This window comes from Pristis pectinata, chromosome 4 (assembly GCF_009764475.1).
Source record: "Pristis pectinata isolate sPriPec2 chromosome 4, sPriPec2.1.pri, whole genome shotgun sequence".
NCBI lineage: Eukaryota > Metazoa > Chordata > Chondrichthyes > Rhinopristiformes > Pristidae > Pristis > Pristis pectinata.
The window spans coordinates 113,354,950-113,380,896 of NC_067408.1; the positions used below are offsets into that span (position 1 = coordinate 113,354,950).

The following is a 25,947-nucleotide window of genomic DNA, read 5'->3' on the forward strand; positions in this document are numbered from 1 at the left end:
CTGGGAAAATGTGGGAACATCACAGGCAATCTTGGCCATTGCCAGAACTTGTTCAATCCCTCCTTGCCCTTCCTGCAAGCACTGCTTCCTTTATGGAAGACGGCAGTTGAGGATTGTCAGGGCCCAAACAGTCAGACAGTGAGGACTAACCTAATATTCTTCTACCTGGTGCGCTACCACCTACCCACAATGAAATATGTTCAAGGTGCGTGTATTTTATGGCGATTACGGTACCTGTACCATTCAATTGTATGCTGGCCTAAATTCTCCTTACCTGTATCCAGCCAGAATATTCATGAGTGTTGACTTCCCAGCTCCCGAGGGACCCATGATAGCGATGAGCTCTCCACTGTTAAACTGACCCGAGATACCCTTCAGTAAAGTCTTGTAACCTTGCAAATCAGAAACACAAGGAATGTGACGCTAACAGACTCTTAAAAAATGGTTAATTTGTTCCTTTTCAAGGTAATAGATGCCAGTGGTGACATAAATACCCACAAGCAATCAACGATAAAAATTTCCCTTCTCATCCAGGAACAGGAATTTCCCCATATGTGGAAAATGATTAACATTTTTCTTAAGGATGTCAGTTCACAACATAACCAAAGAAGCCTTATTAACCCTTTACATGACCTCAGTATCTCCCCGACTAGTTTATAGCTAATGATGTACTTTTGAAGTGTCTTCACTGCTACAATAGCCACAGAGCGATGCAGCACTGAAACAGGCCCTTCAGCCCATCGGTCGTACTAACTCTCATGCATTCATTTGCACTAATCCTTCATTGAGGATTCTACCACTCACGCACACTAAGGGCAATATACAGTCAGCCAATTAACCACCTGACCCACGTCTTTGGGATCTGGGAGGAAACCTGACCAATCCCATTCCGACACTAATTTTCCCCATAACCTATTCTTCCCCACATTCCCATCTACCCACCCCCCATCCCGACACTACAGGTTGAATGACAGGCTGAAGACCACAGGAACAAGGAGTTCTTGAGGCTGTTCCACCATTCAGTGAGATCACAGCCGATCTGTGACCTAAGCCCATCTACTCATCTTTGCCAATGAAAAAATAATTAAGGTCAGATTTAAAAATCAAATAACTCCCCAGTATTAATTTCTGTTAAGGGAGGGAAATCTACACCTTATTTCCGCACCCCCCCCCCCACCCTTTTCAAAGGTACTTGGACAGGTACATGGATAAGAAAGGTTTAGTGGGATATGGGCCAAACGTGGGCAAGTGGGACGAGCTTCGATGGGAATCTAGGTCAGCATGGACCAGTTGGGCCAAAGGGCCTGTTTCTGTTCTGTATGACCCTATGACTCTCTGCCTCTACCCAACCCTAACTTCATTCCTACCAACTCTGGCTCTAAACTTTTGGACAATGCCCAATGTTGGATCATTTCCCTGTCAATCAATCTCAGAAACTACATTATTGCATCCAACTAATATTAATTTTGTGCAATCAAGACATACATAGCTATCCTCAACTAACTGCATTTTCCTGGAAAATTTACCTTGCTATTACCTGAAGTTCCTGCAATTTCTGTTTCTTCTGCTCTATTTTCGGAGTGAATTGACTCTATTTGATGTGCCCTGGACTTGTTTTCTGTGAGCTGTGCACCAATATTTCTTTCTAACCACTTTTTCAATTCCCCTAATGTTCTGAAAACTTCAAATCAACTTCCCCTGAATCTTTTAAATTCCAGGGAATAAAACTCAGATTTTCCTGACCATTCTGGTAAATAGGAATCACACTTACTCTAAGGCCACACATCCTCAGTAGGATTTGGTGCTTGGAACTCCACAGTATACCAGTTGCGAGCTAACCAAGGCTTGCTTTGTTTCTTTGCTTGTTAGGAGTTTGGCGAAATACCAAATCTCTTCAAAGACTTTTACAAGTTTCTACAGATACGGTGGAGAGCATTCTGACCGGTTGCATCGCAGCCTGGTATGGAGGTTCCACAGGATCGCAAGAGGCTGCAGAGGGTTGTAAACTCAGCCAGCTCCATCACAGGCACAACCCTCCCCACCATTAAGGACATCTTCAAGAGGTGATGCCTCGAGAAGGTAACATCCATAACTAAAGACCCTCACTATCCCAGACATGCCCTCTTCTCATTACTACCATCAGGGAGGTGGTACAGGAGCCTGAAGATCCATACTCAATGTTTCAGGAACAGCTTCTTCCCCTCCGCCATCAGATTTCTGAATGGTCCATGAACATTACCTTGTTATTCCATTTTTACTGAACTATTTCTTTTTGTAATTTTTAGTAATTTTATGTCTTTTCTCTGTACTGCTGCCTCAAAACAACAAATTTCACATCATATAAGTCAGTGATAATAAATCTAATTCTAATTTATATGGTAGTAGTAGGACTTCCTTGTACTCCAGTCTCCCAGATATAAAGGCCAGTACCCCATTGGTCTTTCATTTTTTTTTTAAATGACATTTTAATCATTAACATTCATGGATCCCTTCCCCAATCTCTTTGGGCATCCAGCTAGATGGATCTACATACAGTCTGGCTGTGCCCACAGCAGGTTTTGGATTATATTGCAAAGTCCAATTAAGCCACAACATTCCTTAATCTCTTGGCCTTAGTCAGGCAGCTGGAAGTTAGTGTAGGACAGTGACCTATTTACGTTCAGCGTACTGTGTACTAGTTCCTTCTCACTGCATATTCAAGGGACGGTTTGCTGACTCACAGCTTACGGACAAAGTGGTTAAGTCGTGCAATTTAATGAAATCCCACATTTCATCTAGTGCGTATTAGCAAACAGCATCACGTGTAATGCTGGGGCTCAGGGGAAACCAAGGAAGAAATCGGCATTGGTAGTTTATTTGTGGAGGTGGGTGGAATCTGTTTTTAAAGCATGGAACATACATAAAACACAGAAAAGACACGCAACAGTACAGCACAGGAACAGGCCCTTCAGCCCACAATATCTGTGCCAACCAAAATGCCAAAATAAACTAATCTCATTCCCTGCATATTCATGCATCTATCTAAAAGCCTCATTAACACCACCACCCAATGTTTCCACCACCAGCCTCAGCTGCCTGTTCCAGGCACCCACCACTTTCCGTGTAAAAAAAAAAACTTGCCCCACACATCTCCTTTAAACTTGTCCCCTCTCATCTTAAAGCTATGCCTTTCAGTATCTAACATGTCTATCCTGGGAAAAAGATTCTAACCGTCTACCGTATAGATGCCTCTCATAATTTTATAAACTTCTATCAGGTTCTCCCCTCAATCTTGGACGCTCCAGAGAAAACAATCCAAGTTTGTCCAACCTCTTGTTATAGCTAATACCCTCTAAACCAGAGAGCATCCTGGTGAAGCTCTTCTGCACCCTCTTCAAAGCCTCCACATCCTGTAGTGAGATGACCAGAACTGTACATTACTGATCCCTCTGTGGACACATCTGCATTTGTACTGCAGAGTTATGCGGTGTATCTGCTTCTCAGTGATGTAATTCTTTCACAGATATTCAGTCTAGCTGTTAAGAGACAAATGTAGAGCTCTAGGTTTGGATATAATGGTGTCACTGGTGTCCAGTAGACTCTGAATTGTGTGCCAGGTCTGAAGTCTTGATCTTCAAACACCTCAACCGGCCAAAGTCTGAGCTGGTGAAGATGATGGTGAATTTCATCATTGACATGCATTATCATCATTAGACTATATGGGCACATTGATAGGTGAAAGATCCAATCATCTCCATTCCAACAGGCTGTCATGCTTTCACTGTAATGCAGCCCTTGCAATTGGTGGTGGTGTTTAGCCCAGCTTTGGAATGTTGCACACATCTTGAGGGTACAGAGATTGAAAGCCAACCCATTTCCCCACTCAATAAATCTCTGGAGAATCCCACAGTCACAAATTTATCACAATAAAAAAGGAAAATGCTGGGAATACTCAGCAGATCAGGTAACATCTGTGGAGACAGGAACAGTGTTAACATTTTTTAATTCTGCTCATTACATAGCTAAAGACAGAAAAACATCAAACCACTGGTTCGATTTTGTACCAACACCATTCGAACCTGTGACATGCAAGGATAAATGTAGGGTAAAGAATTTCAGGGGTTATTCTCCAAAACCACTGAAGGAAGTCACCCCACAAATACTGATGGCATTTCATGGACTGTTCATGTGTGGCGGTCTTTAACCTCACTGTTCAATCATCAGGTGGCAGGTACTTGAGGGCACTGACTTTCTGAAAAATGGGATCCCTGAACACAGAGGTCAGTGTTGACACAGAGTAGATGGACATCTTGGTTGGCATGGACGAGTAGGGCCGAAGGGCCTGTTTCCGTGCTGAACGACTATGACTCCTAATTAAGAAGCTTCATTTCTACAGGACTGAAGAGATCTACAGCCAATTAAATATTTCCCTTTGATGTGTCACCTCTTGCTGCATTGTAGGAACTACAGCAGCTGATTTCTCCCACGAAAAGGCACTATGATAACAATCTGATCATTCATGTTTTATTAATGACGTTGATTGAGAGAGAAATATCAGCCAGGACACCAAGGATAACTCCCTTGTATGAAGGCACAAGAGACTGCAGATGCTGGAATCTAGAACAAACACAGAACGCTGGAACTCAGCGGGTCAGGCAGCATCCGTGGAGGCAAAAGGTGCAAGTCAGTGATTCAGGTCGGATCCTGCATAGGAATTGAGAGGGAAGAGAAAAGATTACCAGTCCATAGCAGTACGTTGGGAGGGGTGGGACAGAGGCTGGTAGGTGATAGGTGGAACCAGATCGTGGGGGGGGGGGGGGGGGGGGAAGATGATGGGCAGATGGTATCAGGTGGGGGTGGGAGGGTTGAACAAAGGGAGAAGAAATCTAGGTGGACAGGCGAGTGTGTGTGGGAGGAGAGCACTGGGGGTTTGTTGGTGACTTGAAATTGGAAAATTCAATGTTCTTACCATTGGGTTGGAAGCTACCCAAGAGAAATACAAGATGTTGTTCTTCTAATTTGCGTTTGGCCTCTTCGTAGCAATGGAGAAGGTTGAGCACAGACAGGTCGGTGTGGGAGTGGGAAGGGGGATTGAAACGAATATGCAAACAAAAGCTTGAGATGGCCGTTGTGGACAGAGCACAGGTCTCCACAAAATGGTCGCCTAGTCTACGCTTGGCCTCACCAAGGTAGAGAAACCACATCGCAAGCACTGAAAGCTGTAAACCTGGTTGGAAGAGGTGCAGATGAACCTCTGCCTCACCTGGAAGGGCTGTTTAGACCTCTGGATCTCTTGGATTCCCTTTCCTTAGGAAAAAGTGTGCGCATTCACCCCATCACTGCCTCTCATGATTTTATGCACCTCTATAAGAGGCACCCCCTCATCTCCTGCATTACAAGGAATAAACTCCAGCCTGCCCAACCTGTCCCTAGAACTCAGGCCCTCAAGTCCTGGCAACAAACTCATAAGTCTCCGCACTCTTTCCAGCTTAATGATGCCTTACCTCTAACAAGGTAACCAAAACTGTACACAGTACTCCAAGTGCAGCTTCACCAACGTCTTGTATAACTGCAACATAACACGCCAACTCCTATACTCAATGCTAAGAAAATTAAGAGGGGAGAAGGGAACAAATGGGACGGCAGGGGAGACGTGATGGTAGAGAGAGGTGATGGTACAAGAATCTCCTGGCCCATTATTTCATGCTCTCAGCCACCTCAAGGTTCAAAGCTTTATATGTTAACTCTGCACTCACAGCACAACCAGAACCCAGGCTACATGTCCCACTGAGGTCTGTCTGCAAGCTTGCTGTGTGTAAAATTAACCCTCGGCCTTAATAGACCCTTCAGATTTAATTAATCAGATTTAACTGGCTGGCATTCGACTCCGTTTTGAACCAGAGTAGAACAGATGGTTATTTAAACTTTCACCTATTTTTCCAGTAGGTTACTGAGTTTGAACACTTTAGTCTTTGCCTGCACTGAACTCCATTCGAGAGGGAGGAGGGTAGGGGAGCAAGGGTAAAAAGATGGAGCCAGGCTTTTCAAGAAACAGCTTTGAAAATAAAGAGTTTGGAACTCTGAAGAGCGACAACTAATGCTGGTTTAATTGTTAATTATAAATATGGGACATATAGATTTTTGTTATGCAAAAGATACAGCAAACTCAGTTCATCCTCCACACTTGGTGCTTTGATGGTGCTGGACTAGCAGACTTCCCGAATGTTATTCTTATAATGTTCCAACACTCATTTTTCCTTTAAATGTTACACAGTAGAAAAATAATTTTGAGTGAACCATCTCCCTCTCACCTTAAACCAATGCTGTCTAGTTTTAGACAGCCCTACCATGGGAAACAGACTCTGGCTATCTACCCTATCTCTGACCCTCAATTTTATATGCCTCTATCATGTCACCTCTTAGCCTCCTTCGCTTCAGGGAAGACAGACCTAGCCTATCCAATCTCTGCTTGTAACTCAAGCCTTCCAATCCAACCAACATCCTCGTTAACCATTTCTGCACCTTCTGTTGTTTAATCACATCTTCCCTGTAGCGTAGAGAGAACTGCACACACTACTTCAAATGTAGCCTAACCAACGTTCTGTATAACTGCAACATGATGTCCCAACTCCTGTACTCAATGCCGGCAACTTTCAGGAAACTATATACTTGTACCCCCAAGTCTCTCTGTTCATAAACACTCCCCTGGGCCCAACAATTCACGTGCATGTCCTCCCTGTATAACTTCTCAATTGCATCACTTCACACTTGCCCGAGTTAAATTTCATCTGCCATTCCCTTTCCCACTTTCCCAGTTGATCAATATCCTGTTATTACCCTGGATCCCATGCATTCTAACCTTCTGGATCAGCCTAACATCTAGAACCTTGTCAGAGGTGTTGCTAAAGTCTGTGTAGACCACATCTACCACCCTGCCCTCCTCAATCCTCTTGTCACCTCGTTAAACAACTCAACCGAATTTGAGAGACAATAACTTTCCCACCACTGATGCAAGGCTCACTGGCCTGTAGTTCCTTGGATTATTCCTGCTGCACTTCTTAACTAAAGGTACAACATTAGCGGTCCTCCAAAAATATGACAGAGTACACTTAAAAAGTTCAGTTGCTAAATTGTTGCTGTGACTTTTTGGCAGGCAGACTGAATGCCTGTGAAATAGATTCAGAGATACATGAAGTTATACAGCATGGAAACAGGCCCTTTGGCCCAACTCATCGATACTAACCAAGATGCCTATCTAAACTAATCCCATTTGTCTGGGTTTGGCTCATATCCCTCTAAACTTTTCCTATCCATGAACCTGTCCAAATGGTTCTTAATGTTGGTAATTGTACCTGCCTCTGCCACCTCCTCTGGCAGCTCGTCCTATATATCCACTGCCCTCTGTGTGAAAAACTTGCCCTTCAGATCCCCTTTAAATCTTTCCACTCTAGTTTTAGACTCTCCTACCCCGGAAAGCGGCTGTGACCATCTTTCCTACCTATGCCCATCATAGTTTTATATCCCTCTGTAAGGTCACCGCTCTGTACCAGGGAAAATAGTCCCAGCCTATCGAATCTCTGTTTATAACTCAAACACTCAAAACTGTTGCATTGTTTGAAAAGCAGGCCCACTATACAACTCTGCTGCCCAATAGGTTCATGGAGTTCTCTGTGAACACACAGGGGTTCTCTGTGAACACAGAGAGATAAAACGTGTTCAATGTTTAATGATACATTACCAATTCTCAATTAATGTTCCCAAGGATGGAGAGTCCAGAACACATTAAAATTTTAGGAGATTTAGGAGAGGGGGCAGGTTGTTCGGCTGTGGAATGAAATATTAAAACGAATGAAGCAGACTGCAAGATGACATTTGTAAATGATTACACAGGCTGTGATGGAAAACCTTCGATTCACTGGAAACAGGGCAAAGTTGTGGGGATAAGACTGTCGCATATGCAGTCAATAAACTCTTACAAGTCTATCACTAATGGTTGAGCATAGTGGTTGCTCCCTGCAAAGAAATTCTACACAATTCTGAAAGTATTGAATTTGAGGTAGAGCCATTAGCTCAAGACAATTCCATGACTGACTCATTTTTCACACGATAGAGTCACGAAGTCTGCAGTAAAAAATCTGTTTCAAAATGGGGATAACAACAAAGCTGACCCCATGAGAAATGAAAGTAAGTGACCTGATGGCAAGAGAGTTTGGACTGTCTTGCCTCCTGTCCAGAAAATTTAACAAATGTTTATAAAATCATGAAGGGGAGAATTTTTTTACCCCCATTGGAGACAAGGGTATTGTCAATGATAAGTGGCGATGAGTCAGCTTACTGGAGCAAGGTGGGACACCTGGTTGAGCAGTACCTCAATAACAACCTCTCATCCAATGTCAGCAAAACTAAAGAGCTGATTGTTGACTTCAGGAAGGGGAAGGAGGGCAAACAAGTGCCAGTCTATATTGGGGGATCAGTGTTGGAGAGAGTCAGCAGCTTTAAATTCCTGGGCCTTAACATATTGGAATTCCTGTCCTGAGTCCAGCATATAGATGCAATCGTAAGGAAAGTGTGCCTGCATCTTTACTTTCTTGGAAGGTTAAGGAGATTTGGATTGTCACTGAACACTAACAAACTTCTGCAGGTGTACTGTTGAAAGCATCTTGACTGGTAATATCATGGTTTGGGATGGCAATTCAAATGCACAGGAATGTAAGAAGCTGCAGAGTAGTGGACTCAGCCCACTAGATCACGGGCACATCCCTCCTCACCATTGGTAGAAGCTACAGGGAGCGCTGCCTCAAGGCAACATCCACCAAAGATCCCCACCATCCAGGCCGTGCCATCTTCTCACAGCTACCATCAGACAGGAGGTACAGAAGCCTGAAGTCCCACACCACCAGGTTCAAGAACAGCTACTTCCCTTCAACCATTTGGATCTTGAATCAACCGACAGAACCCTAATCACTACAGTTTAGCAACACTATGATCACTGATCACTTTGCAGTAAAATGGACTTTGTTTTTTTTCCTTCTAATAGTGATTTTTTTGTAAAATTATATGTTTAATGTTTGTTTTTCTTGTGAATGCTGCTTATATGATGCTATGCACCTGTGATGCTGCTGCAAGTAAGTTTTTCATTGCACCTGTGCACACATGGACTTGTACATATGACAATAAACTCAACTTTGAAGAAGAATGAGGAGGGATTTGAAGGTTTTAGTAATGATTCAAAACTTCAAAGTTTGCAAAATGCAGAGATAGCAATAGACTTTAAGAAATGGGGAGACACATGGCAGGTGATATTTGACACAAAAGTGTGAAGCATTACACTCTGGTAGAAGGAGTGAGGATTAGCAATGTAAATTACAGGACACAGTTCTAACAGGCATACAGAGAGATCTGAGAACATATGCTCATAAGTCATTGAAGATGGCAGGGCATGTTGACAAAGGCAGGACCGATCCTGTGTTTTATAAAAAGCTACAGAATATAACAGCAAGCATAATAAAACACTGACTGTCATGTTTGGAGTATCCAATTCTAAGCAACTCATGTTTAGAAAAGATCTAAAGGCTTTGGAAGGTGTGCAGAAAAGATCTACCAGAATGATTTTGGGGAACTTTACAGAAGCTTCTTCCAAAGGGGTGACCTGATATATACAAGATCATGAGGGGCATAGACAGGGTGAAAGCACACAGTCTTTTTCCCCCAGGGAGGGAATGTTAATAACAAAAGGGCATAGTTTTAAGATTAGGGGGAGAGATTTAAAAGGGACATTAGGGCAGCTTTGTCATGCAAAGAGTGGTGCGTACTTAGAAATGAGCTGCCAGGGATTGTGGCTGAGGCGGGCACATTACAACATTTAAACGCCATAAGTACAGGATAGGAGAGGTTTAGAGGGCTATGGGGCAAACATAGGCAGATGGAACTAGCTCGCTGGGCAACACAGTCGGCATGGATGAGTTGGGCCAAAGGGCCTGTTTCCGTGCTGTTGTGACTCCATGACACCAAGCCAGGATTGTTCTCCTTGGAACAGAGGAGGTCAAAAATGGGATGTGATGGATGTACTTAAAATCATGAAGGATCTAAACAGAATAGACAGAAACTGTATACTTTGGAAGAAGGGCCAATAGCTCAGGGACAAAGAACATGGAACAGTACAGCACAGAACAGACCCTTTGGCTCACAATGTTGTGCCGACATAGTTCATCCCTCCTATCTACAGAATGCCCATATCTCTCTATTTTCCTCTCATTCATGTGCCCATCCAAGGCCCTCTTAAAAGCCCCCAATGAATTTGCCTCCACCACCCTATCAGGCAACGCATTCCAGGCATCCACCACTCTCTCAGTAAAAAACACCTGTTCTGAACCTACCGCCTCTCACCTTAAAAGAACCTCGTACTGAATCTCTTCAAAGGTCTCTTGCATAACTTGAGCTATCTAGTTTATAATGAGCTGCATGAATTAGAGGAAGGGTTGATCCAATCTATCAGTGAACAGAAATAATGAGAACATGGATGTGATTTGTGTTGATTCCCAGTACATTGACATCATATTCCTTCAGCAAGCACCTTCACTGATTGTATTATGGGCAAGCATACAGTGCCCCCTTCTTTAATGGTATGGAGTACCTGAACAAGGAAGTGCTCGACTTCTTTGCCCCTCTTTCTCTTCAATCATGGTGCCCAGGGACATCAAAAGCAAAAGATTCAAGCTCTTACCACAGCTGTGTTGAGTCGGTCCAGACCACTTAACAAGGTGGCTTCCTGCAGCTGTTCTGTACAGACTGTGCACTGATACCAGGTACTGACTGCATGTGCAAAGAACGAAGGTGATCGACAAAAGAACCAACACGGCAAAACTTTTTCTTATGCAGGTGATTAAGACCTGGATTGCCGTGCCGGGGGAGAGCGGAGGTAGATTGAATATTTGGAGCTTGATAAGCATCTTAAAGGAAAACATTTGCAGGACTGTAGGGAGAAGGTGGGGGAGTGGGAGAAGGTGATTATTCATGCTTCAAGCCGACACTAACACGACGCCACACTCTGCAACCATTCTGTTATTCTGTGGAGGCAGCAAAGAATTCAGAGGACACTTTTTCACCCAGAGAGCAGTCAAAATGGGGAGCTTGGGTTTCACAGGGAGTGGTGGCAGCAAATAGATATTGTCAGATAACAATGGCTTGATGGGGTGAGATGAGGAAGATGGGTGGAAGCTCTTGTGAAGCATTAATACCAGCTCAGGATTGAGGCTGACTAGTCTGTTACTGCACCTTATGAAATTCAACATAAATGTTTGTATACATGGTGATGGTGCATCAGGGAAGGCACTGTTGGAAACAGAAATCATCCATCTGCACTGGATTGTCCTAACAACCCAATAGATTCAATAATGTTCTCATCTGCCCTGGTATAAAACACACACCAGGCAACCTGCTGTCCTTACTTGACCTGACTCCAATCCCTTGGTACATACTCATAACGCCCACCCCCCCCCCAAGCAAGCCAGTCGTTGCTATGTTTACAATTATTTGATGAGATCTATACAAGAAGCACTATTTGCTTTTTATGGGAAACTCAGCACCAGAGGGACATAACTGGAAGGCAAGGATGGAAACCAAGAAGCAGTTAGAACATAGAACAGCGCAAACAGGCCCTTCGGCCCACAATGTAGTGCCGAACTAATTAAGCTAATGATACCTAATTAAACTAATTCCTTCTGCTTGCACACTGTCCATATCCTTCTATCCTCTGCAGATGTTACATGTGCCTATTTAACAGGCTCTTAAAATGCCTCTATCGTATTTGCCTCCACCACCACCCTGGCAGCACATTCCAGGCACTCATCACTGTGTAAAAAAAACTTGCCCCGCACATCTTTTCACTTACCCCCTACTCACCTTAAAATGCATGCCCTCTAGTATTAGACATTTTGACCCTGGGGAAAAGATACCAGCTGTCTACTCTATCTATGCCTCTCATAATTTTATAAACTTCTATCTGGCCTCCCTCGCTCCAGAGAAAACAACCCATGTTTGTTCAACCTCTCCTTATAGAACATGCCCTCTAATCCAGGCAGTGTCCTGCTAAGCCTCATCTCCACCCTCTCCAGAGCCTCCACATCCTTCCTATAATGGGGTGACCAGAATTGAATGCGATACTCCAGATGCAGCCTAACCAAAGATTTCATAACGTTGCAACATAACTTCTTGACTCAAACTCAGTGGCTTGACCAATAAAGGCAAGTATGCCGTACACTGCCTTTATCACCCTATCGACTTGTGCAGCCACTTTCAGGGAGCTGTGGACTTGGACCCCAAGATCCATCTATACATTAACACTGTTAAGGATCCTGCCAATAACCGTGTACTGTCCCTTTACATTTGATCTCCCAAAGTTCAACACCTCACACCTGCCCGGATTAACCTCCATGGTTTGTCAAAGACCATGATAAAAATCTGATATTCTCTCCTTCAAAAGTCAGCAAAAGTTCCTGGACAATGGGGAGCTTTGAGATCAACAGATTTCTGATCAGCAAGATTCTCAAAGGATATGGTGGAGAAACAGAGTCCAGTTACTGGCCACTGTGGTCAGATCTAATTTCTGTCAGAGCAGAAATGAGAGGCTTCATGGCCAACTTGTGTACCTCAGGTTACCCTGTTCAGGTTCACTGCTGCCTGTGCACCGCCAATAACCAGATGCAGCTGGGAACCAATTACAGCCAGCTGTTCGTTAATGCTTCTCAGGTCAATACAAAAGCAATGAGGGATAATGAATAGACCAAGGTCCTGGGAGCTTAAATCGGAGATAAAAAGGTGGCAGATGGCTGTCGGAACTTTAGGCTGACACCCATCACACAGTTGGGGGTGACATCCAGTTTTACACAGCCCACTCATTTGCTTTACAGTGATTTCAATTATTCCTATTACTGCACAATTAAACGATCTGTCTTTAGTATAAAGGACTGTATGCCAACCCACTGCATGTGGTCTCTCAGCTCTCTAAAATACACTGCTGTGCTTGTGGAACAAATATCACAGACCCAGCGAAACATGCTTGCCCGTGTAAGGAAATGCCTCAACACCATCAACGTTCAATTCTGATCAGTGCAATTTACTTAGCCTTCCTCCCAGGATCAAGCACTACGTGGCCGAAGCCTGCCTGAATGACTCACAATGATCAAGTTAAAAATGGAGCAGAACAGAGGGAAACAAAAGCAAAAAATCTACAGATGCTGGAAATGAGAAATTGAAATAGAAAATGCTGGAAATATTCAGCAGGTCAGGCAGCATCTGTGGAGACAGAAGCAGAGCGAAAGACCTGATTAATCTCTCCACAGGTGGAAAACAGACGGGCTGCAGTAATCTATCACATTCATCATCCTTCTCTTTATCTCTATTTTCTCCCTACCTTTCTTTCACGGTCTCATTCAGAGACTTAATTGCCTCCACAGCCGGTTATCGGTTTTGTCAAGAAGTTCAAATGAAATTTTCTTGTGTTTCCTCATGTCTTATGGGGATCGGTTGTGCGAGCTAGGGCTTTCCTCTTTGGAGAGGAGGAGGATGAGAGGTGACTTGATAGAGGTGTACAAGATGAGGTATAGATCGAGTGGGCAGTCAGAGACTTTTTTTCCCAGGGCGACAATGGCTAACAGGAGGGGACATAATTTTAAGGTGATTGGAGGAAGATAATAAGGGGGACATCAGAGGTAAGTTTTTTTTTGACACAGAGTGGTGGGTGCGTGGAACGCACTGCCAGCAGAGGTTGTGGGGGCAAATACATTAGGGACATTTAGGAGGCTTTTAGATAGCCACATGAATAATAGAAAAATGGGGGGCTATGTGGGAGGGAAGGGTTAGCATGATATTACAGCAGGATAAAATGTCGGCATAACATCGTGGGCTGAAGAGCCTGTACTGTGCTGTAATGTTCGATGTTTTGCTTGAATTTCCAGAAAACTAATGTTCTCACTTCAGACTTGCAGCACTTTAATCCACAGTGTGAAGAATGTTAGCAAATCAAGGACTCGAATCAAAACATGCAAATCTTATTTGAATCCCTCCAGTATTAAAATTCATGTATCAGACTCCGATGTGGCGACTGAGATGTTTCTCAACCTGCCTGCAACTTCTGACACAGTTGATTACACCATCCTCCAATGGTCTTCTACAGCCACCCTGTTATGAGGGAACACACTTTTTCATCCATCAGGTTGTTATCAGAAAATAAAGGATCTTCAAAGGATACGGACCAGCTGAATGGTTGGGCAGAGCAGAGGCAGATGGAATTTAATCCAGCAGGCATGAGGTAATGAACATTGGAAATTAACTTCTGCAAAAAACAACCTTCCCCTCAATGTCAGCAAAACAAAAGACTTCAGGAAAGGGGGCAGTGTACATGCACCTGTCTACATCAATGCTGCTGAGATCGAGAGGGTTGAGAGCTTTAAATTCCTAGGAGTGAACATCACCAATAGCCAGCCCTGATCCAACCACGAGGACGCCACGGCCAAGAAAGCTCACCGGCACCTCGACTTCTTCAGGAGGCTGAAGAAATTCGGCACATCCCCTTTGACACTTATCAACTTTTAGCGATGCACCATAGAAAGCATCCTATCTGGATGCATCATGGCTTGGTATGGCAACTGCTCTGCCCAGGACCGCAAGAAACCGCAGAGAGTTGTGGACACAGCCCAGCGCATCACAGAAACCAGACTTCCCTCCATGGACTCTCTCTATACCTCTCGCTGCCTTGGTTAAGCAGCCAGCATAATCAAAGACCTCACCCAACCAGATCTTCTCTCCTCTCCCATCAGGCAGAAGATACAAGAGCCTGAGAGCACATACCACCAGGCTCAAGGACAGCTTCTATTCCACTGTGCTAAGACTATTGAACAGCTCCCTTATACGATGAGATGGACTCCTGACCTCACAATCTACCTTGTTATGACCTTGCACCTTATTGTCTACCTGCACTGCACTTCCCTGTAGCTGTGACATTTTACTCTGTATTCGGTTATTGTTTTTACCCTGTACTATCTCAATGAATTGATCTGTATGAACAGTATGCAAGACAAGTTTTTCACTGTACCTCGGTACAAGTGACAATTATAAACCAATACCAACATGCAGAGAAAATGGCAGGGACTTTGGAAGCTGCCAAATGTGATAGCTGTACAAAGAGACTGTGGGAGCAACTCCCAAAATGCAGCAAGATAGGGGGACAGGCAGTAAAAAAGGCATTTGGTTTGCTTGCCCTCATTGGCTGACACAATGAATATAATAAAGGTACATCACGTTGCAGTTGTACCAAATATTGGTTGGACTGCACTTGGACTATTGAGTACAGTGTTGGTTACCACACTACTGCAAGAACGTGGCAACAATTGAGAGTGCAGAAGAGATTCACCAGGATGTTGCCTGGAATAGAGGGCGATAATTACAAAGAGATTGGATAGGCTGCGTTTATTCTCACTGGAACAGCTTGGAAATGGCAACTGCTCTGCATGTGACCACAAGCAACTGCAGAGAGTTGTGGACACAGCTCAGCACATCACAGAAACCAGCCTCCCCTCCACGGACACTGTCTATAATTCTCACTGTCTCAGTAAAGCAGCCAGCATAATCAAAGACCCCACCCACCCCGGACATTCTCTCTTCTCTCCCCTCCCACCAAGCAGAAGATACAAAAGCCTGAAAGCACGTACCACCAGGCTTAAGGACAGCTTCTAGCCCGCTGTTATAAGGCTATTGAATGGTCCCCTAGCACAATAAGATGGACTCTTGACCTCATAATCTACCTCGTTGTGACCTTGCACCTTGTCTGTCTGCACTGCACTTTCTCTGTAACTGTAACACTTTATTCTGCATTGTTATACCTTGTACTACCTCAATGCACTGTTGTAATTAATTGATCTGTACGAACTGTATGCAAAACAAGTTTTTCACTATACCTCGGTACATGTGACAATAATAAACCAATTTACCAATTTATGCAGGAGGCTGAAGGGTGACCTTATAGAAGTTAATAAAATTGTGAGGGGCGTGGATAAGAAAGATAGTCAGGATCTTTTCTCCCCCGGGAGGGGAATTTAGAACTAGAGAGCATAGGGTTAGGACCATAAGAAAGAGGAGCAGAATTTGGCCATTCGGCCCTTCGAGTCTACTCCGCCATTTGATCATGGCCGATTTATTTTTCCCTCACAGCCCCATTCTCCTGCCTTCTACACGTAACTCTTGATGCCCTTATTAATCAAGAACTTATCAACCTCTGCTTTAAGATACCCAATGACTTGGGCTCCACAGCTGTTTGTGGCAATGATTTCCACAGATTCACCACCCTCTGGCTAAAGAAATTCCTCCTCATCTCTGTTCTAAAGGGATGTCCTTCTATTCTGAGGCTGTGCCCTCTGGTCCTAGACTCTCCCACTACTGGAAACATCCTCTCCACATCCACTCTATCCAAGCCTTTCAATATTCAGTAGGTTTCAATGAGATCCTCTCTCATCCATTTCAACCCCAGCGAGTAGAGGCCCAGAGCCAAACACTCCTCAGACATTAACCCTTTCGTTCCGAGGATCATTTTTGTAAACCTCCTCTGGACCCTCTCCAACGCCAGCTCATTCTTCCTCAGATATGGGGCCCAAAACTGCTCACAATACTCCAAATGTGGTCTGATCAACACCTTATAAAGCCTCAGCATTACATCCTTCCTTTTATATTCTAGTCCTTTCAAAATGAATGCAAACATTGTATTTGCCTTCCTTACTACCAACTCAACCTGCAAGTTAACCTTCAGGGAATCCTGCACTGGGATTTCCAAGTCCCTTTGCCCCTCTGATTTCTGAATTCTCTCCTCATTTAGAAATTAGTCTACGCCTTTATTCTTTCTACCAATGTGCATGACCATACGCTTCCCCATCTGCCACTTCTTTGCCCATTCTCCCAACCTGTCCAAGTCCTTCTGCAGACTCACTGTTTCCTCAACGCTATCTGCCTATCTTTATATCATCTGCAAACTTGACCACAAAGCCCTCAATTCCGTCATCCAGATCATTAACGTATAACGTGAGAAGTAGTGGACCTAACAATGATCTGTGGGACACCACTAGTCACCGGCAGCCAACCAGAAAAGGCCCCCATTCTTTGCCTTCTGCCAGTCAGCCAATCTTCTATCCATTGCTAGTACCTTTCCTGTCATGCCAAGGGCTCCTATCTTGTTTAGCAGCTTCATGTGCGGCACCTTGTCAAAGGCCTTCCGAAAATCCAAGTGAACAACATCCAGTTGCTCTCCTTTGTCTATCCTGCCTGTTACTCCCTTAAAGAATTCCAACAGAATTGTCAGGCAAGATCTTCCCTTAAGGAAACCATGCTGGCTTCGGCCTATTTTATCACGATCTTCCAAGTATCCTGAAACCTCATCCTTAATAATGGACTCCAACATCTTACCAACCACTGAAGTTAGGCTAACTGGCCTATAATTTCTGTCTTTTGCCACCCTCCCTCCTTAAAGAGTGGAGTGACATACTCCAAGCATAAAAGGAGTAGGGGGAAACCATTTAGCCCCTCAAGCCTGCCCCACCATTCCAAAAGATCAAAAAATTCCAGGCAAAGCCATCTTCTCGCAGCTACCATCGGGTAGGAGGTACAGAAGCCTGAAGTCCCACACCACCAGGTTCAAGAAAAGCTGCTTCCCTTCAACCATTCGGTTCTTGAACCAATCTACACAACCTTAATCCCTACCTCAGTACAGCAACACTATGACCACTTTGTACCTCATTGGACTTTGGGTTTTTGTTTGTTCTAATTGTGTTCTGCCTTGTATAATTTCTGTTTAATTTATGTTTTTCTTGTGAACGTTGTGTCTCCAATGCTATGTGCCTGTGATGCTGCTGCAAGTAAGTTTTTCACTGCACCTGTGCACACATGTACTTGTGCACATGACATTAAACTCGACAACTTGTGATCAAGACAGATCTTCTCCCTCATTGTTTTTCTGCACTTTGTCCCTGGATTCCCTTAATATCCTGAATTCTATCAAATTCTCTTTTGAATGCAAACAATGACTAACCCTCAAAACAGCCCTCTGGGATGGAGAATTCTAAAGGTTCAGTGCTGACTGAAGGAATTCTGCCTCATTTCAACCCTAAACGATCAAACCCTTATTTTGAGACTCTGATGCCTCGGTCTAGAATCCTTACCCAACAGAAACATCTTCCCCACATCGACCCTCTAAAGCCCTCCAGGTATTTTGTGCATCTGAATGAGGTAGCCTCTCATTTTCTCACTCAAGAGAACAGAGGCCTGGCCGACGTAAACCGTGACACAACCTCAACTCATCCCTGTTCCACCATCCTAGGAATCAAACTGGTGAATCTTCGCTCCTCTCCCTGGACACCAAGTCTATCTTTTCATAGAACAGTACAGCACAATACAGGCCCTTCAGCCCACAACGTTGTGCTGACTTTTAAACCTCGCCTAAGTATTTAACTCCTTCCTCCCACATATCCCTCTATTTTAAATTCCTCCATATGCTTATCTAGTAATCTCTTGAATTTGACCAACGTACCTGCCTCCACCACCACCCCAGGCAGCGCATTCCACGCCCCAACCACTCTCTGGGTAAACAACCTTCCTCTGATATCTCCCTTGAACTTCCCACCCATTACTTTAAAGACATGCCCTCTAGTATTGAGCATTGGTGCCCTGGGAAAGAGACGCTGGCTGTCCACTCTATTTGGGTAAGGTGACCCAAACTGTGCAAATATGCTCATCGTAGCTTCACCAAAGCTCTTCACAACTGTAGTGAGACTTCAATCTTCTGCAGGCAATTAGAAAGGCAAGTGGTACATTGGCTTTTATTCCCTCTTTCAATAAAGGCCAACATACCACCTGACTTCCTAATTGCCTGTTGCACCTACAAGTTAGTTTTCAATGGCTTGTGTGCAAGTACCCCAGGTCCCTTTGAACATCAGCATCCCTGTATAATATTCCCGTGATTCTATGACTCACCTTCACTGCATTTGCGACAACTAACTATTAATGTTCAGATCTTGCAGTCCATTGCCAGAATATTTTTTTTTGTTCCACACCCGAGTAATTAAATTTCCAGTAATTTGAGAGGCAGCCACTAAGGGCGAATTAAGAAATTAAGTAAATCAGAATTTGAATTAATAAAGGGTAGGAGGATGGTGATAATGTTGCAACTTCTCCTTTATGCATAACAGACGGCTAGATACAGGGATGGGTACAATACGAGGCTTGAATAAACCTCTGACCTTGGCCATCGTCATGGTAATAGGGTTGCAGGGTGATTGGCAGGCGCAGCCATCCAATCTCATTGATCCGGTGGGTCACAATAGCAGGTCTCTCTCTATTTATCTCTCTCTCTCTCGCAGACAACATTGCTGGGGCATTCAGTGCAAAAGACTGCTGTAATGCATCATTATTTTTTTCCACAACACATGAAAAGCACCAGCTTGTGAATTCGCACATACACTTAGTTCAAACCCCTCCCTTCTCAAAATACATCCCTGCTTCCCTTTCGCCTGGCAACAGCAACACAGGAAGCCAATCAGCTCCTGGTTGCTCGCTGAGCTTCAGCAAGAGGTTACTATCGGACAACAACCGATGATAACCAAGGATTATCGGCTGCCATGTTGCATTATGGTGCACTGCACCTGATTACAACACAAATTCTGCCCATATTTTAAGATGTCTTTCGTATGCGATCTTATTTTTAGAATGTTGTAAATAGCGAGAGACCAGAGGAAAAAAACCTTGCAGATACAAAAATCTAAAACAGACATGTGCTTCACAGTGGTGAAGGGACCTTCATTAACCCAACCTTTTAAACGAGCAGGATGATGTGGGTAAAAAGTTCTGGGTTTATTTAGGAATTGAATATACAAACTAAAGAGCCAACGGTTATTAATCATCAGTTAGATCTCAGCTACAGCAGTGTAAATAAGGGCAGCAAGAAAGGTTTAAATCAGCATATTTTCAGGTGTTGAGTTATTTTAGTTGCAAGAATAGGACTATTCTCACGAACAGAGGACAGTCAAAGGTCTCAAGATAGGGAAGACAGAAAAACTGCTCTCACTGGGGAGTGGGGTCACTAATAAGAGATTTAAAAATCATTGATCTAGAGGAGGGACGAGACTGTTGGGGCACAGTCTGAGCCTCGTGTACAGTTCTGGTCACCACATTACAGGAAGGATGCGATTCCACTGGAGAAGGTGAAGAGATTTATTAGGACATTTCCAGGATTGGAAAATTGTAGCTGTGTGGAATGTTTGGATAGACTGAGGTTGTTTCACTTGGCACATAGGGGCATTAACTAAGGTGTATAAAATTACAACAGGCTTAGATAGAACAAATAGGAAGAACCTATTTTCCATGGAGGAGAGGTCAAACACATGGAGACATGGGTTTATGTCATCGTTACAAAGGTTAGCAGGTGAGGTGGGGGTCTGGAACTCACTGCCTGAAAGAGTAGGAGAGGCAGAGACCCTCATTACATTTAAACAGTACTTGAAGAGCCAAGACCTACAGGGCTATGTGGGAAGATGGGATCAGGATGGGTAGCTGATGGGCCAAATGGCCTCCTTCTGCATCATAAATTTTTCTATGATTGGATGAACTATTTTCACTCAGATATTGCAAACTGGAACATTGTTCATTAAAAGAAGTTAAACGTGTGTTTGACCAGGGGTGGTGGTGAAAACAAATATAATAGATGCATTCAAGAGGCTTTTAGATAGACACATGGATATGCAGGGAATTAAGGGATATGGATCAAGTGCAGGCAGAAGAGACTTAGTTTAATTTTGCATCAAGCTCAGCACAGACATGTTGAGCATTTTCTAGAACATGGAACAGTCCAGCACAGGCCGTAGGGCCTGTTCCTGTGCTGTACTAGGTTCTACGGTTGCTTTGGCAAAGAGCTAGCACAGACATGACAGGCAGAATAGCCTATTTTCACACTGCAAGTTCCAAGGATTTGTCTTTTTTATCTCTGCAGAGAGAAGTGAGAATGGTCAAAACAAAGGAGCAAGTCTCTCCTCAATCCAAGATAATTTTAGTTTAATGGACTGAGCAGGAATCCTACAGGACAATCTGGAATGCTGTGTTTGCAGCCTATCTATAGCCTTCAAGAGAAGGCAAGAGCTCCCACACTGGTCACTTTCCCTGTCAACAGAACCAATTGGAATTTCAGACCACAGTTCATCTGTTGATTAGAATTAAGGAAAACGGTCACCTTTTGGTGTTGTTCCAATATGACATGTTCTTATTTTCTACCCGTAATATTCAACTATAATTTTTACTGCTCAGTACTTGGAGACACAAGAGACTGCAGATGTTGATCCTGCCTTACCCGCTGAGTTCCTCCAGCATCTTGGAACACAGAACAGTACAGCACAAGATAGGCCTTTCGGCCCATGACGTTTTATCAAACTAATTAAACCAATGACTCCTAATTATTCTAGTCCCTCTTCCCATACACTGACTATATTCCTCCCTTCTCTGTACATTCAAGAGCCTATCCAAGAGTCTCTTAAATGTTCCACCACCACCCCTAGCAGCTAATTCCAGGCACCCACCACTCTGTGTAAAAAAAGCTTGCCCCGCACATCTCCTTTGAACCTACCCCCTCTCAACTTAAATACATGCCCTCTAGTACTAGACATTTCAATGCTGGGAAAAAGATACTGGTTGTATACTCTATGCCTCACATAAATTTCTATCAAATCTCCCCTCAGCCTCCATCGCTTGAGAGAAAACAGCTTGTTCAACCTCTCATGTCCTCCAAACCAGGCAGCATTCTGGTAAACCTCTTCTACACTCTCTCCAAAGCCTCCACATCCTTCCTATAATGAGGTGACCAGAACTGAACACAATACTAAATGTGGCCTAAGCAGAGCTTTATGAAGCTGTAATGTCTTGTGTGTTACTGCACAGTGCTTAATGGGGGTTAGAGAAGTGGGACTTTCCAATTTTATTTATGACTTCTATATTAGGTGACTAAACTTCAAAAGTATTTCTCTCACTGCAAAGCAGTTTGGTGTGCTCGTTCTTCACTCAACAGAGAGAGCTCAATTTGTTTGGTCAAAGTCTTGGCTCCAAATTCTGTGATTAAGGGATACTATGGGCAGTGAGGGTGGAGGTTTTCTCTCTGGGTCAGTGTAAGTGGGACATTAAGGGCCTTATGATGGAGTGGGATACATTAGACCTCACCAAATCTGGGTAATGACTCCATTACTTCACCAATGGCCTACTCTGTAGAGTCAAATCACTTCCCTGAAGCAAGTGATCCTTTGCGTCTCAGTTAAGGTTTAAGACTCAAGTGGGAGCATTCACTTTGAAAATTGGTGCTCTGATCAGGCAGAGGCAAGGCAAAAGAATGTCAATGGATTTGTAAAGCCAATAGGAGGAGGTATATCCATCCAGATCTGCAAAGGGTCACTGTTTCAGTCCCTTTATAAGAACCTTCCCTCTGTCTCACCCCCTCACCCCATAATTAAGCCTTCACTGAATCCCTAAACACAAAACCTCTGCTATCCCCCTTCCCCCAACTCTGAACACCTCCCCTCCTGACATTCCCCTCCCCCACCTACTGCGGGTCTGGACCTCACCCTCACCCTCCACCTCCACCCCATCAAGGTTTCTCCTCCTCTGGGCACTCTAGCCACAGCCCATGCCCAGATATCCCAGCCAGGAGACATTCCCCGAGGAAAAACACAACGCAGAGGAGGGATGTCGCAAACCATCTCAGCCTGACACTTCAACGTTTCAGGGAGGGGTGTATAAATTTAGGTAGACAACAAGTATTCACTCATCATTAATTGAGAAGGGGTTGGGAATATCTTGGCCAACATTCCTTCTTCCTATTCAGTGGTTAACCATCCAGCCCATTTGCACCTCAGCTCTGAGAAGTTTCTGGGAGGTCCACAGGGAGTGGAGAAATAATACAAATGATGTCAACTGCAGCCATAAGATTGGGAGACAGTGTGGGAGTTTCAGCCAAGATAGCAATATATGCATAAACAAGATTTATGATATTCTTCAATTGGTAAATTGGTTTATTATTGTAACATGTACCAAGGTACAGTGAAAACCTTTGGTTTGCATGCCATCCATTTAGATCGTTTCATCACATCAGTGCAATGAGGTAGTACAAGGGGAAACAATAACAGAATGCAGAATAAAGTGTTACAGTTACAGAGAAAGTGCAGTGCAGGCAGACAATAAGGTGCAAGACCATAACAAGGTAGACTGCGAGGTCAAGAGTCCATCTTATCGTGCAAGAAGTCCGTTCAATCATCTTATAACAGCGGGGCAGAAGCTGTCTTTGAGCCTGGTGGTACGTGTATACACACAGACATGTCCCCTGTAATATTAACACATTGTTTTGGCTATGTGCCAATACTGCTAACAGATAATGTTAACATATAACAGATGTGCACAGCATAACATTAACAGGTTCTTTATCAGAGTACACTCAGTATTTCAGTTCCAGTTCTGCTCACCCACAGTCCACTCCCTATCCTACCTTTCTTCCTCCACCATGGACCCTCAGAGACCGAGTAGGACAGGTCCTTGAACTCAATGGTGACGGCCAGTCGCTTGGGCAGGTAGGAGAAGCGGTGGGGCTCCATCACCTTGTTCTCCACTTTCTTCAAGTGCGTCTGGAAGAAGGAAATCTGCCGGGCAGCCGTCCCGTTCGAGACCACCTCATCGACCGAAACACAGACAGACTTGGGGTCCGCCATGCCTTCTAGAATGGCAATGGGACTCTCGATCAGAACCAACAATTGTCAAAAGGTGAATGATTTTGTTTTGAATTTCAAATCATTTCCCTTCCATTCCTGGCGCTCAGGATCTCTTGACCCATCGACTGTGCACAGAGGCACAGGTAACAGTTGCTTAAGTAAAGATTGAACTAGTCATCCATTACAGAAACAGGACCTTCAGCCAACCAAGTCTGCACCTATTTACACCAACCCCATTTTATCCTCTCCGTCAACTCCCCCCACATTCGACCACCCTACTACACATTAGGGCCAATTTACAGTGGTAGTTAGCTTCTCAACACATACATCTTTGCCACATGGGAGGAAACCAGAGCACCCAAGGGAAAGCGGGACAATGCGTCACAGGGAAGATGTACCAACTCCACACAGACGGCACTGGAGGTCATGACTGAACCCAGGTCATTGGAGTCATGAGGCAGTGGCTCTACTAGCTGCGCCACTCACCCTCTCTTCTTCTGGAGCCCCTCAGCTACGGCTCAACCCCACTGTGCATCCTTCCATTAACCCCTCAAACACCAGGGACTTCCTCCATTATATGGCAGAGGTCAGGCCCAGCAGAGTGCTGGGTAAGAGCTGTACAATCTGTGGCATGCATCACATCACCCTAGTTTTGGTTCAGATCAGCTGCTGGGTCCCATTAAAGGTTCCACATAAAAGAAAAAACTGACAGAAATAGTATCAGTGGTCTGTATAGAAACTAGCAATAATATTTAACTTAAATATAATTCAGAAAGGATTCTGTCACCATGGGATTCACTGTTCTATCTAAACCTCTTTTGAGAAAGTTTGATTTTTAAAAAATTTTGCAATGTCATTCCCAATTTAGTAATTATTGTAAACATTACATCAACGTAGGTAACTTTTTGCAATGAGGTTTGGATTCCTCAATTCTGCCTCCTTGCGATTAAAAAAAAAGCAACAAAAGTTCCCACCCGGCGACTCATAAGCAAACAAGAGCAGGGTTACTGTCGGTCAAAGCAAACCCAGTGAACAAGAGGGATGGAGGAGCGTCTGATCCATTATCCGGTTCCCAATAATCAGAACAAATCCAGCAAATTATTCATGTTTTTAATGGTGCATCAGACATAAATATAAATCTACGAACTAGTGCACAATATTAATGCACAATAATATTTCAAAAACTGGATTGCACCAATTTAGCGATTTTAAAATGTTCTGTTAAACAAAAGATCTATTAATAGTGAGTGCCTGCACTAAATTGAACGAGAAACTCTCCCCGACTAATGACAGGTCACGTTTATTACAAGACACAATTTTAGTATTACTGCTGTTTTTGCAAGAAACTTTCCCATCTACAACGGGAATATTCAGCAGCAATTAAACGCTGGCTCATTGATGCGTCACATAATAAAACCATAATAAAAGTGTCCTTTGCAATATTTGCAAAGCTTGCCAACCCTTTAATCCGCCACCTCCTTGATAAGTTAGAACACATCTAACCCTGTCATTCTACATTACACAAAGCAAGAGCTAAAGAGTGAAGACAAATTGCAAAACTCACCCGGAGACTGTTCAGAACCGATTGCAATTTATTGAGGCACAATTGAAGTATTTTGAGCCAGTTGGTTGGAATTTGGTTTAAACGATAAGGGTTTCTTTGGGGGGGGGGGGGGGGAGAGAAGATGCGTGGTTGCCTCAAATGTCAGCAGGATGCAAGAACTCCGAAGCGGGACTGGTACCACAGAATCTAAACAGACCTTATCTCATTCCAGGTCTGTGTATCCCTCTGCAGCTGCCGGCAGTTTTGCATCTGCTCCAACCAACCATCAGCTTCAAGGGGCGGAGACACACATCCCTGACTGCTTCACTCCGCCTCCCCTCCCCTCCCCTTCCTCACCTTCCTTCCTTCCTGTTCTCTCTCCCTCTTTCTTCCTCATTCCCTTCTTCCCCATTCCTTCCATTTATCCTTCCTTCCTTCCTCTGTTTTTCCTTTACCACCTCCCCAGTTTTAATTCCTCGCCTGAGAGTCACAGAGTCCACTCATCCCCTTTCATTCTCCACACACACTTCCATCAACTCATCACGCACCCCCCCCCCCACCGATTCTACACCCCAAGGGGCAATTAAAACGACCAATTACTCGGCACTCCTCTCATAGAAACGTAGAAAACCTACAGCACAATTCAGGCCCTTC

At 44.0% G+C, this 25,947-nt stretch overlaps 1 protein-coding gene across 1 annotated transcript in view; it reads right to left on the minus strand.

The window, feature by feature from the left end:
• The window catches only part of LOC127570032 (ATP-binding cassette sub-family G member 1), a 60,020-nt gene extending 34,503 nt beyond the window's left edge, over positions 1 to 25,517 (minus strand). Inside the window, exons 1-3 of the mRNA XM_052015244.1 lie at positions 25,315 to 25,517; positions 23,531 to 23,755; positions 275 to 392 (exon numbers count right to left, since the gene is read on the minus strand). Of these exons, the coding sequence (XP_051871204.1) occupies positions 275 to 392; positions 23,531 to 23,750 (338 nt within the window). The 5' untranslated portion in view covers positions 23,751 to 23,755; positions 25,315 to 25,517. The remainder of the gene's footprint in view (positions 1 to 274; positions 393 to 23,530; positions 23,756 to 25,314) is intronic.
• Between the last annotated feature and the right edge of the window lie 430 nt (positions 25,518 to 25,947).